The sequence below is a fragment of the Schistosoma haematobium genome, chromosome 1 (genome assembly GCF_000699445.3).
Source record: "Schistosoma haematobium chromosome 1, whole genome shotgun sequence".
Classification (NCBI taxonomy): Eukaryota; Metazoa; Platyhelminthes; class Trematoda; order Strigeidida; family Schistosomatidae; genus Schistosoma; species Schistosoma haematobium.
This window is the reverse complement of record NC_067196.1, coordinates 39,444,129-39,458,985: the sequence shown is the minus strand read 5'-3', so window position 1 is coordinate 39,458,985 and position 14,857 is coordinate 39,444,129. Positions and strand designations below refer to the sequence as shown.

Here is a 14,857-nt window from a genome sequence, read left to right as displayed (position 1 = left end):
TAATAACAATACTTACAATTCAAGCTCATTATAACTCATTCGCTTTTGTATCTGGCTTAGCATATAGTTTAGACACAAGTAGTATGTAATTTCAAGCATTTATTTTTCTCAATCAATTAATTAATTGAACAATTCAAGTCAAAAATATCAGTGAAACTTTCCACTTTCTAGTTTCAATACTTTCTTAATAAAGCTTGTTTTCTTTACATTATTGTTTTTATACAAACTGAAATTAACTGGTCGTGATTAATATAAATAAAACAAGATGAACGTGATTTACTGAATAACATGAATTCATTATGTTTCAAGGTTTCTCATTAACTGAGACCAATGTAAATATGCCTTAATGATATTATTATGCAACATTTTATATGTCCTTTCTAAATGTTCAAATTAAAATTGTAGTCATTCCGACTAAGAGTATATCTGTACTTATGAATGAACCAATTCTTCGGGATTAGTAATGTGTAATATGATATTGTCTTTCGTCTGAGAATATATATATATTATACATATATAAATATCTATAATTGAAAACATATACCGGTTTAATTTGGAAGGTGAATTCCCTTTGTAATCATTCTGCTCATCATCTAACTTTAGACCCTATCTTTCCTGTGAAGTGGGGCCTAGTTATTTGTCGTAGCATTCCTCATATTAATGTCCATCATTTTCGGGAAACATATTCTATTGGTCGATTCATAAACACATATCCCTGAGCTTTTTCATTTCATGATTCCGCATCCTATAAATATTAGGTCATATCTCCTATCCCATGAATTTTAAGTTATTTTCAAACATTTTGTAGGCAATTTCGACGTACTGATATCAGTGGGACTTTCAAACATTGGGAAGCAGTTCAAACATTTAAACGAGGTCAAATATATGAAGGAGTATGTCTTCAATTACTTGTGATATATTTTCACCATAATGACAATAATAATAATATTCTGAATATTCATTTCCCAATATATGATATCAGAAAATGTTTCTCGATACAAAATATGTTAAGTGATTATAAAGATGTTATGGTAACACGTAAGTACATTCAGCCAATAGAAGTAATTATTTATTTAAAGTGAGAAGTTTTATAGCAATATGTTCAAGCTTAGAAAAATAACAGTCGAAAATTCTGAACAGACCCTGATGTGTCCTTGTCAAATAATAATCAATGTTGACCAAATTTTTCGGTTTATACTGAACAGAGCACAATATTTGAATCGAATGCGAAGCAAACTTTTATTTGTGTTATCTTAACTTCCTTAATTTTACCACTTTGATTTTACAATATGACACTCATGAATCTTACAAAAATGGTCACAGTTGTACTTTTACCATTAACTAATTGGTCATCATCGTTCAAATGATTAACATTGGTCAATATTTAGGTATCTATAATGGTTTCCATGTGATTTTGTTATATTTATTTTGTGTCAAATAAATTTTGTAAGATACACACCTAAGGCTATTCAACGTTCAATAAACCCAACGCTACAGATGTAGGTAAGGCTCCTCTCGATTATGATATTGTTTGCGTTTCAATTAGTTAAGAAATTCACACCAGGTTTGTAAAGAGAGATTTCATTAGATCCCTTTTCGGAATTGTTTTATAGCTGTACACTCCTGTTGACCTTGGATCCCTTGTTATTAATAACGTATCAAGAAACTTATGTAAAAGCCAACTATAATAATATTCCGAGGAACGACGTTTAACTGGCTGCTTCGTGCCTATTGTTGACACCAATATGATTGAGCGATATTGATGCCAATGAAATATATAGCCTGCTTAACTATGTATAACTCTGTCCACCAATCATGTTAATAAAACCTAGAAATAAAAGGTCGAATACGAGTTGCATTTGAGACATATTTCAGACATTCGTGTAAGTAGACAAACTAAATGAGTGAATAAGGAAATTGAATAGAGGCTCGCGGGATAAACTGAAAAAGTCTACTCAGTGAAAAAAGGGTGAATTAGTATTTAATAAGGTGAATAATATATCAATTATAGATTTAAAAAATGAGTGTATTAATATGACGGGAAGAAAAGTCAAATTTAGATTGATTTACTCATTATGATTTTCGTTCAACGTTACTTCCTTTTTAATTCAATGTGATCATTACCCAATGTACGATAATCATGTGTTCAATTGACATGAACTATGCACAGCATGACATGCAGCATGTGATTTGTTATAACTGTATTTTACATATATATGTGATTTCATCCTAATTATTAATCAAAGTGGGTGTACAATCAATAGATAAATGAGTGTATTTTCAACTGGAGTCATCGTCGTGTTTTGGGGTTAATAAATTTTCACTTGTACCAGTCTTTGTGTTCTTACTTTCTCGTCGTGGGGATTGCAGTGGTTCCTCGTTTTCGAATATAAGTGATAAGCGATTCCCATATAATAATCAGCGACGACCAGATATGACAAAATAGCGTGCAATCGAGAAGACTTATCAAGTATAGATGACACACGCAAGGCCAGCACAACCGAAATACATTTAAATTAAACGGTAAATAATGAACAAGGGGACATTTAATAAAATAGATAAGGAAGAATTTAAGCAAATTGATCAAGACATCCCTGCATATAATCTAGTCGATAAGGTTTTAATTAGACATGGAAATGTCGTAAAAGGGTCATAAGACAGTTTATATCAGTCTCCTTTTAACTCATGATAAGATTGTGAATATATGATTAACAGTTTATGATTTGAGTAATTTAGAATCACCTCATCTTCTATTTCCTTCTTCCATAGATTATGAACTGAAATTTATAGATGAAGGTTTATAAACAATGTAAAACGTGTTTGTTTTTCATGCTTAAAATAAAAAATGTGATAATTGTTTAATAGGTTGTTTACTTTTAGCTAATAAGAAACGACCGATTGTCTTGAAATGATATAACGAATGGTTTGAAATATTTTTCTCTCTCATGTATTCTACTATCGTACGTTAATACGATAGTGAGACTAATCACGTTATATCAAGTCCAGGATTCACAATCCACAGTAGAGAACCAGATTAACGCCAGATGGTACATTATTCAACACAATTACAAACAGTCACTCTCAATAAATCTGGAGTAGAAATGAATGGGGAGAGGAAATCACATATTTACTAGTCAGTGGGTTGCGTCCGTATGTCCACACTCAATGACCAACTACACTTTAATTTCACTATAACTAAGTACTCCAAAGTGGTGGTATATTCAATAAATGATTCAAATCATTTTGATTTGTTCAGTTTAACAAAACCATTTTTTGTTAACCTTGAAGTCCTATTTAATATTTGATTTTGATGCTTGTATTTCTATTTTTCTAGGGTTGTTTAGAACAGATGATAAAACTTACAGGTTGGTCTTCAGCTAGTATATTATATTTTGGAGATCATGTCTATGCTGATCTTGCAGTAAGATTTGTTGAATTTAATCAAATTTGTATCCAGAATAATATTGTAATTCTATTTATTTATATATTAATTGTGATGAAATGACCAAATTATTATTGTATACTTTAGACTAAACAATTATAGGCTCATTAATTAATCAATCACTTTTATATCATAATAAATTTTAACATGACCTGATTTCACAACACGCAATACGGTCGGATGTTTTTAAATTATCTTAAATTTTGATAGAACATTGAGAAGCGGAATTGCTGTGAAAAGTGTGATTTATTTGTACTACACATTTTGAACAACCTGGTCACATATATACACTTGCCAAGGCATTTTATACACAAATTAATAAAGGTCAATTAAATAAGAGTTCAAATAAACAAAATAATTATTATAAGGTTTTAGAGATTATTGAGTTTTTACTGAGATCAATAGCTGATCAGTGTTATACCACCCTTTAAAACCTAGAAATACTGGACAGCCGTTTCGTCCTAGTATGGAACTGTACTGCAGTGTACACCCACGATCCCGCATGCGGTGGGACTCGAACCCAAGACCTCCGATCTGGCGCGAACACCTGACCTCTAGACCACTGAGCCGGCATCCAGAGGTGTTAATATCTATCTTCAACTAATCCACGATATTGCGCGATCATCTTCGGTGGATAACTGCCCCATACCCGAAACGTTTGAACACCACTGGTCATGTCTTCTCACTCGAACTCTGAGAATGAACTTTCGAAGCTAGCTACCAGTAAGGATATTATAATTATCAGCATGGAGTTGTGGAGATTGTTAGACCAACAGCTCTATGCTTATACTATCCTATCAAATGATATATTAACTTCTGTATTATGTAAATAATTTGTTTTGCATGATTAACAATTTTTCATACGTCTACTTTAATTAGTGTATGAGTTCCTTCTATTAAAATAAGTTATCCTAATTTTTTATTCGCATATAATAATCAGCATTAACTTAATCGTGTGTATAAGGTAACTTGCGTCATTTTACCAGTTTCAGAATAAACTGTTATCAATTTTTCAATATACATTCTGTTGTAATTGTTATGTATGTATTTTTGTGTGTTTTTATGGACATTTATTTTTCTTGTCAGGAAGGATACATATATAATGTAGTGAGGAATTATATTTCTCGGTTAAGCCAGCTCATTTATTAATTTTTTAAAATTGTTCGTACACATTTGATGATTGACAAACCAAACATTAAAATTGATATATAACTCATTATTACCACTATTTGGAATATCGTTTAATTAGTGGCTGGTGAATAAATCAATCTGCTTCTTCAGTCTTGTTTTCTACTTTTCGTCAACAAAGTAGTCTTATTCCGTCACAATAAGTAGCAGGCAGAAGTATTTCTCAGTCTTAGTAAACATCCTTATCAATAGCAGAAATCAGTACTTAGCTCAAGTTACACATAATTTTGTCAAATTAATGTGTTTCAAGACATTACAGTTATTATCAAATGTTGCTGAAGATGCCACTTTACTTGTGAACTTCAATAGATTTCTTTCTTTATCTACTTAAATAAATAATTAATTATTATAAAATTTTCTAAAGTTATTTCTTACAGTAGTTCACAATACTCTCTCATTTACTTGAATGTATGTAGTCTGACAGCTCATCCATCAATGATGAATTAAATTGAACATATAAATAAAAACCTTTTTTTCAAAAATGTATAATCCTTCATAATTATTATTACCTTTAGCAGTGTAATGTTCACTTTTTATAGCCTTCAGTATGATACTGTATTCAGTGCTTTTATTTATTCATTGTATCATTTTACTTATAATAGCTCATCAACTCTATGGGTTTGAATTTTCACTGTGGTACTACAGAAACTAATAACTGGATTGTAAGGGATATAGATCAGGCTTGTGTTAACTCTGAATGACGTCAGTTTTCACATATTTGTCAGATATTCTTATTCGTATGCCCCAGCAAGTTATCTATTCCATAAAATTTATCTGCCATGAAAATACTCGTATAGTATACGTTGAATTGATGACTGATAACAAGTAGTTTTTCAAGTTACTAGAAGTTAAAAATCCTTTTCCAATCCATCGCGAAGAATCGTGTTCACATTGCTCTACTAAAGAGAGTCAAATCAGATAATTTTTAGACGGAAACTAAAATTGGTCAGGTTTATTGTTGCGCAAAAAAAAGATTTTATTTGGTCTTCAATGTTGAGTGGATGATTGCGTCATATATCACATTGGATTTACCAGTTAACGTGTGTGTATGATCTATGAACAATAGAGTAGTCTAACTATACAATTAAGAGTGGTGAAATATATATGGCGGAATGGATGAAAACTTACAGTTTCAAACTCAAATAAATTCAGCGTATTTACAACCATTATCCTCCATCGACGAAGTATATAACTGGAAGAGAATATAGGGTTGACCTAAAACAGTTTTCAATCCTTAAATAAAATTTGCCAAGAAGTTTTTCTTCAGTTTATAGAAGTTCTACTCATTAGAAAATTCATTCCTCTTTTATGTTTTTAAACAGCAATTTGTACTCTCTTTGAACTTCCCGTGATTACCTTTAACCATTGTTTAATGCCAAGTCTGGCACCAATATTTGATATTTCTATTTCTTATTTTTATACTATCTCTTGTGATCGTTTATATTTTTACCTATCACTATTAATTGATTTGACTTTTCTTTATATTTATGTAAATTCCCTTGAAAAGTAAGTTCATAATCCTAATTTATTCGTAATGCCTCGCTCAAGTACATCACATTTTCTTCAGATCAACTTTGTCTTCTCATTATGCTACATTTTTTCTATGGAAGTTTAGTCTAAATAAACTTTTCGGTCACATAGTTTTCAATTATGGATCAGTATCCAACTTCCGCTTCATATCAAACGAAGTTATACAATAAACAGTGTTGTTCATGTTTGCGTTTGTAGTCTTTATTTTCAATCAATCTTTACTAACTTTAATCATAGAACGAATAATTCATTGTTAAATATGAAGTAAAATTTTCTTTCCTGACACACAATCAATGTATTACTATATAGAAGCATGCTGGAAATTAAATCAATTTTGTTTTTATTTTTATTAGGATGTAGCCAGTACATATGGTTGGATGACTGGAGCTGTTATACCGGAACTTGAAAGTGAACTTATTGCTGCGAATAATCATGATTTCAAAATTAATTTAAAACGTTTAAGAATGCTAGAAAGATTAATTCAGGAAAACCAAGTAAATTTGATTTGAATAGTCCTATTAACTTAATTTTGTTAACAATTATGAATCTCATCAAAGCCTCATTTTTTAAAAAAAGCTCTAGTTTTTATTTATAGCATTTAATTTTATAAAGGTTAAACATTTTTTTAAACTTCGAATTTACTCGTTTGATGAACATATAAACAATATGAAAGTGTACGATGTTACCTACCAACTTACTAAAAAAGAAGTATTGTATAACTTGGTTGTTATTATTTATTAAGGAACATGAATCAAATTGTTTTGGCTTTGAGCACTTGGTGGGTAATTACTGATTTTATGACTTATAAACTAATAAGCTGAGAATGCTAAATACTTTTTAAAATAGATAATTTGAATTGACGTTAATTAACACTTGAACTTCAAAGAAATACTTGACTATATATACTGCTATGTCTAATAAGTACACGGAACAAAAAGTTGTCTTACAAAATCCAAGGTATGCCAATCTAATTTACTATAAATACATTTAACCCAACTCCTCTCTCCATAGTAACAATTGCTGCTCCCTGAGATGGTGGCCAGGCTTGCCTATCGTAATGAACCGATTGAGCTATACTGGCTGGAACAAGTACGGAACTAACACGAAAACCACTCCCAAAAATGTCGTGTGTGATCGACCTCATTCAGTAGTCTCTTGGGCACTGCAGTCACTCTGCCAGGTCACTAAGACCACGTCTAACCCAAATTCCTTTTCAGGTACCTCTAGAGAAACCCTTCCGCGATGTGGGCAACCGGGAAGTGAAAACCGCCCTCATACCTCTAACAGCACTCAAGACCACTATGTTTATAATCAACCTACCTCTTCAATTCCTATTATTCCTCCTCCATCGACTTTCAACGCCAAACTTCCTCTTTCGGCTTCCCCCTCAAGTGTCATCATAGCGAACGATTCTAGTGCTCAAAACACTGTCCTAGGTCTACTGAAATCTCACTCCAAACTACACATTGGAACCTTCAACGTACGCACCCTATGTCAAATCGGTCGACAGGTTTCTTTGGCTAGAACCCTAGAATCTCGTACCATTGATGTATGCTGTGTCTCTGAAACACGCATACAGGATCCTAGTGTGGTCATTAACTTTACCTCACCTCCGCAAAACGGAGAGCCAACGAGATACACCCTCCGTGTATCTGGTGACCCGACAGCCAGTTCTGGTGGACTAGCAGGTGTGGGCATAGCACTAAGCATGAGGGCGGAACAAGCACTATTAGGGTGGATCTCCGTTAACAGTCACCTATGTGTTGTTCAGCTAAACGGTTCCGCAAGAACTCGGAAGGATAGGGACACACGTCGTTGCCTTTTCGTCGTTTCTGCCTACGCTCCCATTGACCGCACCCTGGATGAAATGAAAGGCGACTTTTACAGAAAGCTTTCTGAACTTCTTCAAAAAGCTAAATGCTCGAACATAGTACTTCTAGCAGATGACTTTAATGCTCAAGTAGGTAGGTTAAACCAAGCAGAAAGACATTTAGGCGGGTATTCTGGTATTCCAGATCAGAGAACAGATAATGTTGACCGTCTGCTGCAACTGTGTTCAGACGGTCGTTTAGTTCTAACAAGCACTGATTTTTGCATAAGGAGACATCGTCTAACATGGCGACCCACTGCAGCAAACCAACGATGGACTCAAATAGATCATATTGCCATCAGTCATTTTTGGATAGAGTCGATAGAAGATTGTCGCTCATTCTGGTGTACCTGCTTGGATTCCGAACACGCCATAATACGGGCACGCATCTGCTTGCGCCTCACTGGACGCAAAAAAGTCACACTAAAAAGACCCATTAGGATTGAATTGAGTAGCGAGAAAACCGATTTTAGGTTCCAGGTACAACTGAGGTCACAATTAGGTAGTTCTGTAAACGAGGCTAACCCAGATGTTGCATGGAAAGATATACAAACAGCCGTGGAAACAACAGTGATATCTATTAGTGATTTAAACCAAAGAGTAACAAAAACTCAATGGATTTTTTCAAGGTTTATTGCACTGATGGATTCTCGTAAACGCATCCTATCAGGTTCTAAACGCGATGAAGAGCGAAAACAAATGAGACCTAGGTTAAGCAAAAGTTTAAGGAATGACCATGAACAGTGGGGGGTAACGAAAGCAAAAGAGATGGGAAAGGCAGCGGTTATAGGTAACATCAAACAGCTTTCCAGACAAACGAAAGAAACTAGAATCGATAAGTCAAGTGTAAGTGAGACCATTTCGGAAAAAGACAACACTCTTTTCTACTCTCAGTCCAGAAGTTTAGAACGATGGGCGGAACATATCAGAGAACAGTTCAGATGACCTTCAGCTACTCTACAACTACCCTCCATTTCCAGACAGTGTGAATGGAACATTGAAGAAGGTCCTTCGACTCTAGCTGAAGTTCAAAAGGCTATAGCTAATCTGAAACGAGGAAAGGCAGCTGGTCCAGATGGACTGACTCCAGAGGTCTTTGGGGATGGTGGTCCAATTTTAGCGATTAGGTTGTCTAATATTTTAGCTAAGATCTGGGAGTTAGACGTTATTCCATCTGACTGGTCACAATCATTTATCATCGCAATATATAAGAGAGGGTCAAAATCATCCTGTGACAACCATAGAGGGATTAGTTTAACTAATATAGTATCTAAAATACCAGCCTCGATAATTATCGGACACCTAACTAAGACTCGTAAACTGCAAACACGAGAAAATCAGGCTAGCTTCAAACCTAGTTGTGGCTGTATCGACCATATATTCACTATTTGTCAGGTTCTAGAACACAGGCATACTTATCGGAGTTTGATAATGGTGATCTTTTTCGACTTAAAAGCAGCATTTGACTGGGTAGACCGCGATATTCTGTGGCAGTGTCTGTACCTCAGAAGTACATAAACCTTGTGAAGGCTCTCTACTCGAACACTACCAGTCGATTCAGAGCTTATGGCGAACTGTCATCTGCTTTTGCAACCTCAAATGGTGCCCGTCTAGACTGTCCACTATCTTTATTTTTGTTCAACTGCATCATAGACATACTGATGGAAATAACATTGTCGTCGACTGGATTCTCGGGTATTGATCTCCATCCAGGAGGTCCACTTATCGACTTAGAATACGCAGATGATATAGTCGTGTTTGGTGAAAACGATGATAAAATGCAGAGTCTTCTGGTAGCACTAAGCAACAATGCTAGAATGTTCGAAATGCGCTTTTCTCCCTTCTTCACTTCAGGACTGGCCTGAGTTAACACCTAAACTAAGGACAGCGAGTGAAGTAGTCGAACGCGTCGACAACTTCACTTATCTTGGAAGTCTGATCAGCTCTAATGGGTTGGTATCGGACGAAATCTCAGCACGGATTCGAAAAGCTCGCTTGGCTTTTGCTAACTTACGTCACCTATGGCGAGGGCGAGATATCCGTCTATCAATAAAAGGACGAGTATACTGCGCGGCAGTCCATTCTGTTTTTAATTTACGGCAGCAAAACACGGCCATTAAGAGTAGAAGTTACTCGTAAGCTACTAGTATTTGACCACAGATGCCTTAGAAATGTTACTGGCATCTGCTGGGATCACCGGGTAACTAGTAGTGAGGTTAGACGCAGGATATTAGGGAATGATGGTAAATCAATTGATGAGGTTGTGAATCTTCATCTACTGAGATGGTTGGGCCACGTGTTACGTATGCCTGAACACCGATTACCACGATGCGCAACGCTGACTGGTGTTGGGGATGGTTGGAAGAAAGTTAGGGGCGGCCAAACCAAAACGTGTCATCAGTGCTTGAAGACACTAACTTCTAGTCTGAGCCATGTTGGTAGATGCAGGCTACTTGGTTGGGGTCCGCGTGACTTTCGTAACCAATGGTTGGAGACTCTTGGTGACATGGCTCAGAATCGTTCACAATGGCGTCGGTGTATACACTCTGTCTTCCCTTAAACTAAGAGATTAAAATTGCTTCATATCTTTTTTTATATGAACTAATTTTTTCTTCCTGTTCTATATCCTTATTGCAATCTTTCTTTTATATATTACCACCTCTGAATTAACTACTTTTATGAATCCGGTGTCCATCTTGTTGTATTAATGAGGTATGGCATCTTGGACCGATGCATGTATGTGCCTGGTCCTACGTTGTAGCTGACTGACTGTTGTACTAACGGGTGTCATGGCTTTATCATCGAACAAGCTACTTAGATTAATTGAAACATCATCTCATAGTTTTAAACAATTGAACAACGACGAACAGTCTTATTAAATCGTATATCTAATAGACTTAAACTAATCAGGCTAACTTCCAAAAAGTGAATACTCTGTATTAGTGAATGAGAACATTCAAAGCGTTTGATAGATAAAAATTTTTTGTGATTCAACTTCACATGTTAATACGTAAAAATTAAAACATTGAATTAAATCTTGTTCAACCATCTTGATACTACATATTTAGTTTAAAAAATCATGTGAGTACATTTAATTCTAAAGTCAGTACAGTTGTATATTATTTCGCACCTATTTTTCCTTTTCAGCATGTTCATACAGCTGAAGCAAAATTATTACTTGAAAAGTGGCTTGATGAAAGAAATGCTTTAAGACGTGCTAGTAAATGTGTATTTAATCCACAATTCGGAAGTATTTTTCGTTCTTTTCATAATCCGTCTTATTTTTCACAACGTCTTGGACAATATGCAACACTGTATACGTCAAGAGTTACGAATCTCTTACATTTTCCACTAGATCATGCGTTTTTCCCTAAAAGAACTGCTTTACCACATGAATCATTTTAATTTCTAAATTCATCTTTGTTATAGTTTATTGTTGTAGGTATAAACGCACTTTTTTGTACTTTTACTACTAATGATGTTTATTACGTAGTAGTTTCGTTTGTATTCATTTTAGGTATTTATGCCTTTCTTTAATGTCTTATTACTAGTCTTTTCAAGTGAAAGTTTTTAGGTTTTTTATGGAACAGTTTTAAGCGAGGCTAAATCTCTCTATCAGTTAAGTAGATATCGTATCAGTTGGTTGAAAGCATTTGACGTATTTCTATGTCTCGTGATAGCTTCCATTCGCTGGTAAGACGCATTTACAATATTCAGTCTGTCGTTTATAAGAAACATAGAACCTGTTACATATGTGTATCAACCAAAGTTTCTACAACACCTCAACGTAGTGAGGTGAAAACCAGGGCAAAAGAGAGGCCTTATCAGTGGTATTAAAAAACAATATGATTAGAGTGGAAAAATTCATTTACGCAATGGACAATTTCGAAACTAAAGATCTAAGGGAAGATAAACAGTGAAAGCGTCCTAGAAGTTGCTACCGATGTTTACACATATCACTTTATGCCGTACGTCATTGTTCCCGATAATCATACGGACCTCAGTCAAATGTTCTACAACCACCAACATGGTTCAAACCAGGGCTTAGTAACTTCATGAACAAATGCATCCATTTACTTTGACTGCCCTTAGCTTTCCTTAGACGTATAATTTTATGTAACAGACAATCCCCGCCGAGTTTGAACTAAGGCCTAGATAGCAGAACCTTGATTAATATGTAATGTTGAGTTAATGCGAGTATCGCAGCCTCATCGGAAACTTGTCTCAGCCTGAACAGATCGACGATGGCGTCTTATATTATGAAGCTGAGAGGTGTTAACGAAAATTCAAAATACAATTTTATTTCCCTCAAGATTGCTGACGAGCTTCAACTAGCATAAAACCTAAAATCAATGCTTAATTTCAACTACCTTTAACCTACTAACATCAAAACGAAGTGTGATGCAATTTAAAATCATTTATCCTAGTGGTCACATTGCAATCAGCCTCAATCATTTGTCACATTCACCGGAAATTTCGAATAGATTTGAATACTACTTATATTCTCGAAATATCCCATAGAGTTCTTCACTGGTCGATTGGTAATCGAAGGGAATTTTCGAATTTCACTTTGAGTACATTTAGGTCGCTAGTTCGTAGCACGGTTTACAATTTAAGTCTTCCACATGTATTATGGGTTTAGCTATGCAAAGCATATAAAACTCTATGATAGTTCGGAGCTAGTTCTCAATTCGAACACTGAATTTCAGGGAAAATAGCTTATTTAGTTTTTGCTCAATGGATGAAGTCGTTTAATAGTTAAAAATTTATTGCATGGCAAGTACACGAAATTTATAATAAAGTCATCTATAAAAAATAATTAAATAGTTTTACAAATAAAAGATTATGGAATGTTGGTATAATTCATAAGAATAAGTAAAACTATCTAATGGATTTCACCTTAATAAACACTATTTTGTATCCTTTGATAAATATATACAATACTAATAACAATCTTGCATACTATTACACCTATAATACATCATAAATTTATCATAAAAGCGACTTATGTCATATTACACTTTTTATGTTTGGTATTTACTTCAATTAGCCAAACTTAATTTGTTGCTAAGTTTTGTCAGTGCTTCAACCTTTTAAATTTCACCAAGTCTGTTAATCTTTCATTACTGATTGTAAAACATTTTATTTAAAATTCCAATGTTGTTTTTTGGTGCGAATACACTTCCTTAATTGATTACCAATTAAGCACACCGTCCGTACTAATTAACTATTTTATTCTTAACGGTGCCTCTGAAATTTGTCCATTTTACAACCTACTCTGTTGATATGCTTACAGTGTAGTTTCACTGTCTCATTCTGCCAGATATGAGCGCACTCTCTTTTGTTAAAGTACAATATTCCTTGCGTTGTTCATGATAGATAGAAGTTGCATACATATTTTACAAATAGCTGGGGACATTGAATGTCTGTGAACAAAACTGAAACCCCCTTTATGTGTTCAAAGACAATCTGTTCTTGCCGTTAACCTACCCTGGTAATGCTGGCTTATTATCAAGCGTTGTTTTCCACATCGTGTACCTTGTTCATCCTTGCCTTTTCATTTGTCTAGTCGACCTTTTATTTTTTGTATACAAAGTCTTACCAAGTATATGTGTGATCAAACTGTTCGAACTGTATTGCGCGACTATATCACATTATTCTAATAAACTTCGTCTTCTCATCGCATTATCCAAATTAATTTTCTGAATACATAGAGGTATCCTGTTTGATGAAATTAACAGAAGAAACTTCTTAGTATCCAGTTTTTCAAGATAAGTAGAATTATGAGTGCTGGACACAATACGCAGATCTGTTCAATATGCACTCTAGTAGTCATGAATGGACTATCACTCAAGTCTCCTTATGCATAAAATCAGTGCTTGTTAGAACTAAACGACCGTCTGAACACAGTTGCAGCAGACGGTCAACATTATCTGTTCTCTGATCTGGAATACCAGAATACCCGCCTAAATGTCTTTCTGCTTGGTTTAACCTACCTACTTGAGCATTAAAGTCATCTGCTAGAAGTACTATGTTCGAGCATTTAGCTTTTGAAGAAGTTCAGAAAGCTTTCTGTAAAAGTCGCCTTTCATTTCATCCAGGGTGCGGTCAATGGGAGCGTAGGCAGAAACGACGAAAAGGCAACGACGTGTGTCCCTATCCTTCCGAGTTCTTGCGGAACCGTTTAGCTGAACAAAACATAGGCGACTGTTAACGGAGATCCACCCTAATAGTGCTTGTTCCGCCCTCATGCTTAGTGCGATGCCCACACCTGCTAGTCCACCAGAACTGGCTGTCGGGTCACCAGATACACGGAGGGTGTATCTCGTTGGCTCTCCGTTTTGCGGAGGTGAGGTAAAGTTAATGACCACACTAGGATCCTGTATGCGTGTTTCAGAGACACAGCATACATCAATGGTACGAGATTCTAGGGTTCTAGCCAAAGAAACCTGTCGACCGATTTGACATAGGGTGCGTACGTTGAAGGTTCCAATGTGTAGTTTGGAGTGAGATTTCAGTAGACCTAGGACAGTGTTTTGAGCACTAGAATCGTTCGCTATGATGACACTTGAGGGGGAAGCCGAAAGAGGAAGTTTGGCGTTGAAAGTCGATGGAGGAGGAATAATAGGAATTGAAGAGGTAGGTTGATTATAAACATAGTGGTCTTGAGTGCTGTTAGAGGTATGAGGGCGGTTTTCACTTCCCGGTTGCCCACATCGCGGAAGGGTTTCTCTAGAGGTACCTGAAAAGGAATTTGGGTTAGACGTGGTCTTAGTGACCTGGCAGAGTGACTGCAGTGCCCAAGAGACTACTGAATGTGGTCGACC

General features: G+C 35.2%; 1 protein-coding gene across 1 annotated transcript in view; it reads left to right on the top strand.

The window, feature by feature from the left end:
* NT5DC3 (5'-nucleotidase domain-containing protein 3) overlaps window positions 1-13,735 on the top strand; it is a 36,349-nt gene extending 22,614 nt beyond the window's left edge. Inside the window, exons 12-15 of the mRNA XM_051218182.1 lie at window positions 809-893; window positions 3,335-3,421; window positions 6,514-6,654; window positions 11,178-13,735. Of these exons, the coding sequence (XP_051074020.1) occupies window positions 809-893; window positions 3,335-3,421; window positions 6,514-6,654; window positions 11,178-11,435 (571 nt within the window). The 3' untranslated portion in view covers window positions 11,436-13,735. The remainder of the gene's footprint in view (window positions 1-808; window positions 894-3,334; window positions 3,422-6,513; window positions 6,655-11,177) is intronic.
* The last annotated feature ends 1,122 nt before the right edge of the window (window positions 13,736-14,857 follow it).